This window comes from Cannabis sativa, chromosome X (assembly GCF_029168945.1).
Source record: "Cannabis sativa cultivar Pink pepper isolate KNU-18-1 chromosome X, ASM2916894v1, whole genome shotgun sequence".
Taxonomy (NCBI): domain Eukaryota; kingdom Viridiplantae; phylum Streptophyta; class Magnoliopsida; order Rosales; family Cannabaceae; genus Cannabis; species Cannabis sativa.
In genome coordinates, this window is record NC_083610.1 from 21,535,732 (window position 1) to 21,539,728 (window position 3,997).

At 30.7% G+C, this 3,997-nt stretch overlaps 1 protein-coding gene across 1 annotated transcript; it reads left to right on the forward strand.

Annotated features, from left to right (window-relative positions):
- The first annotated feature begins 2,376 nt into the window (after positions 1-2,376).
- Positions 2,377-3,472, forward strand: LOC115702821 (protein VACUOLELESS GAMETOPHYTES). Its single transcript, XM_030630259.2, has one exon. The coding sequence runs from the start codon at positions 2,592-2,594 to the stop codon at positions 3,315-3,317; it is 726 nt and encodes a 241-aa protein (XP_030486119.2). The 5' UTR covers positions 2,377-2,591; the 3' UTR covers positions 3,318-3,472.
- Positions 3,473-3,997: the final 525 nt, after the last annotated feature.

Sequence of the window (3,997 nt, forward strand, 5' to 3'; positions counted from 1 at the left end):
AAAAGAAAAAAGAGAGGAGGAAGAATTTCAAAGTGATTCTTAACTAGTTACTATGCATGCAATTTTAGTCCTCTATCATAGGAAGGGGGAATCCACTTGTACCCTCGACCCTGAGTAATAATGAGTTTAAGAAATTTTTTGAGAGTATGTTATATCTAAAATAAAGTGTGAGTATTATTAGGTATCTTTTTACAAAATTTTACAAAAATATTATTTTTCAATGCAAAAAAATATAATATAAAAATTTTAAACCTTGAATTTAGATGAGCCTTAAGCATGGGCCTAACTCGCCTTAACCAAGACCTATGTCGAACAAAAAGCAGTCTCTCTCATATTACAATTGTATGCATTTCATTTTAATCATCAATTTCTTTCTCTTCCAATATTTTTTCATCTTATTTAAAGGTTTGATAAGTGACTCACCAACCAAAACAGGAAAATTTTGTGGGGGTAGCATCAATAAATAGATACTTAAGCCTTGATTCATCAAAACAAGGTTTCTTACAATTGTTGGAACTTCTCAATTGAATTGTGAATATTTTTTTTGTTGAGTGTGTAACTAAAGTCTCACATTGTTTAAAAATAGAAAATATCATGATTATATAAGGATGAACAAAATTTTTATTAGTTGAGGTTTTTTGAAAAAAATGTCCAAAAATAAATTTGTAAGCGTTTAAGCTCAAACCAGATAATATCATACCAATATAAAAATACAGAGTGTCTATCATCCTCATAAAAAGATGGTATGTGTACATATTTTAACTTGTATTGATAGTAGGGGTGTTCGCGGTGCGGGTGGTGCGGTTTTTAACCATTTTTTCAAACCAACCCGCACGTGCGGTTTTTTCAATTTTCCAAACCGTACCCGCACCGCGATACTAAAAAACCGCACCGCAAAAAATGATGCGGTGCGGTGCGGTTTCTGCGGTTTATGCGGTTTGAACTATCACAATTTTTTTTTTTTTGAAGTCATCATAAAATAATTAAACTATCATTAATATAATTATTACAAAACATTTAAGAAAATACAACAAACTTGAGACTAATATAAGTTATAACAACAACAATAAGTTAATAATCTTTTTAAAGTTTCAACAACACACCTAAATCAAAATAATAAACTTGAAACTAATTAAATTCTAACAACAATATAAATGTACAAACACAAACTTTTAATTCCAAATTTCAATACACATGTATGGGCTTGGGTTTGTTGCTAAGAAGAGAGGGTTTGTGAAGAGTTATGGATTTTTTCCTAAGATTTATGGGCTTGGGTTGGACTCATATGTATGGGCTTAATTAAATAAATATAAAAATTAAAATTTTAAAACATGCGGTGCGGTGCGGTTTGAATCGCGGTTTAATAATTCCAAACCGCAAACCGCACCGCACCGCGCGGTTTGGAAAAAATTCAAACCGCAACCACACCGCGAAGAATTTCAAACCGTATTTTTTTTGCGGTGTCGTGCGGTGCGGGCGGTTTGAGCGGTTTGATGTACACCCCTAATTGATAGAATAAGTAACATTACATATTACCCTTAGATGGGTACAATGGAAACAAACCTCGAGAGACAAGATTACTCACATTAAAGTTGAAAAATCAATTGGAGGCATTGTCACATCAAAAAGTGGTACTACTTATAAAAACCATCTTCAATTCATAGTTCTTTAGTTTTATTTTTATTTTCTTTTGATTTTAAAGTACAAGAGCATTCTAGAAAACCCAGCATGCTATTTTCTTTTCTTCCAAGTGTGTTGAAACTCCTTTATTTGTTAAAAGAGATGAAGAATAAAATCCAAATCACTAGTGGAATCAAATGATTCTTTCTTTGTTCCTCTTTTTTGGATTAAGGAAGTAGAAAGAGTAAATATCAAAATTGGTTAAAGAAGAGCCTAATCTAAAGTTCCGTGATTCTTTCAATACACTTGTCAATTTTTTTTTGAATTACTTTGACCCTTATTGATTAAAGAGATTATTTTACAAATATAATTGTACATAATTTTAAATACTTTTATAATTTTATTTACAAAAAGTTATATCTTTTAATGTATTTTTATATTGTATTTTGTTATTTTTTTGTTGTTTGAATATTATTTTTTTGTTATTTTTATGTAATTTTTTTTGTTATTTTTGTATTGTTTTATAAACATCGTAAAAATGTAAAAAAAAAACCTTTGAATTTGAGTCTTGTGCAATGGTTTTGAGCCCATTATTAACTGTTCTCTTATGTTAATTTTAGGGAATCTTGAGCCTCAATAAACAAAACTAACATCTTTTCAAGGCATTAGATTCCATGTTAGCCAAAATGGCTATATATTCCTCACTCAACCCAATTATTTTGAGCATTATAACTAACAAAATTGCCTTAATAACAACTAAAGTCATATATTCTTCTCCTTAGTGAAACTTAAGCAAAGCATAATCTGCCTAACAATAATAGAGCTATATAGTCACTATTGAAAAATCCCTTTTTCCTATTCAAAAAGACAAATCAAATCCATACACATACAATTAAGCATATATATATCAAAATTTCATGTCTCCCACTTCCACATTCAAAATAACCCAATAAAAAAAAACATAGCAACTCATGAAGATAGACAAAGAAATCTCTCACCCCATCCATCCATACCACAAACTCAAACTTGAATACACTGAAATCCCATTCAATTGTGATGGATGTAAAGAAGGTGGAATTGGCCTAAAGTACAAGTGCCAACACTGCGAATTCGACCTACACAAAACTTGTGTTGCTGCTCGTCCAATCATAACTCATCCATTTTACAACAAGTGTGAATTTCAACTACACTACTCTCCACCAGGGGAAGCCAAGAGATTATGTGATGGTTGTAAAAATGAAGTGTTGGGTTTTGTTTACCATTGCAAGAGATGCGATTTCGATCTCCACCCATGTTGTGCTAACCTCCCTCAAGTCCTAGATGATGGGAAGCACAGCCTTTACTTGTGTCACAAGTTACCGAGCGCTTGCCATAGGTGCGGCGGTAAGGGGTCAGGGTGGGCATACCGGTCAGAGTGCAGGACATATAACCTTCATGTGGGTTGTGTTAAGGAGTTGGTTGTGGAGAGTTGGGAAGCCATGTATTTGAATGTGGACAAGAACAAGGTTAGAGATTTGCAGACTAAGATTCCAAGCCTTAAAGGGACACTAAAGAATCATCATCATCATGGAAATGGGAAGGTGATGAGGAAATGTTGTGAAATTGCTGGTGGAGCTGTTCGAGTTATAGTTTCTGCTATTCTTGGTGATCCCACTGCTCTTATTGGTGCTGTTGTTGGTGGTTTTATTTCTAAGTAGATGAAAATATGAAACAACATTATAAGTAAATAATAAGGTATATATGGTACTTGTTTAGTGCTTGTTTCATCTTAATTGATGTGAATGTATGTTGATATGTTTATATTATATATGTTCGAAAATTAATAATGGCAAGATACAAATTTCGTATATAATATAGAAACACTTATAATAGATAATAATTCGATTGGATTGATTTACAGTAATTACTTTAATTTGATAGTGAAATACTATTAATTAAGTTTTATTCCTTAGATTTCTAAATTAAGAACATCTGTTTTTATCCGATTATCAAAAATATTTGAGATAATATGTATTTATAGAATTAGAAAGAGGACTTAGCTAACATAACTCTAGTTGAATTAACTAAAAAAAATTATACTTCTACTTCAACTAAATTTTATACACACAAATTTTAAGCTCGTAAACTATTGATCACAAATAATATGTACTTAAGAATTATTCAATCAATTCATATTTTATTAAAATTAATAAAGATTAGTATAAGTTGAAATAAAAAGTGATACATTAGTATTAATGTTTATGCTAATTAAGAAAGCATAGTATATATGTGTTTATTTGGTTATAATTAATAGAATATGGTAGAGCACTAACTAATAATCTAGCAAATTTAGTATTTAATTTATGTTTAGAAAGAGTCCAGTCCAATATAATTGAGG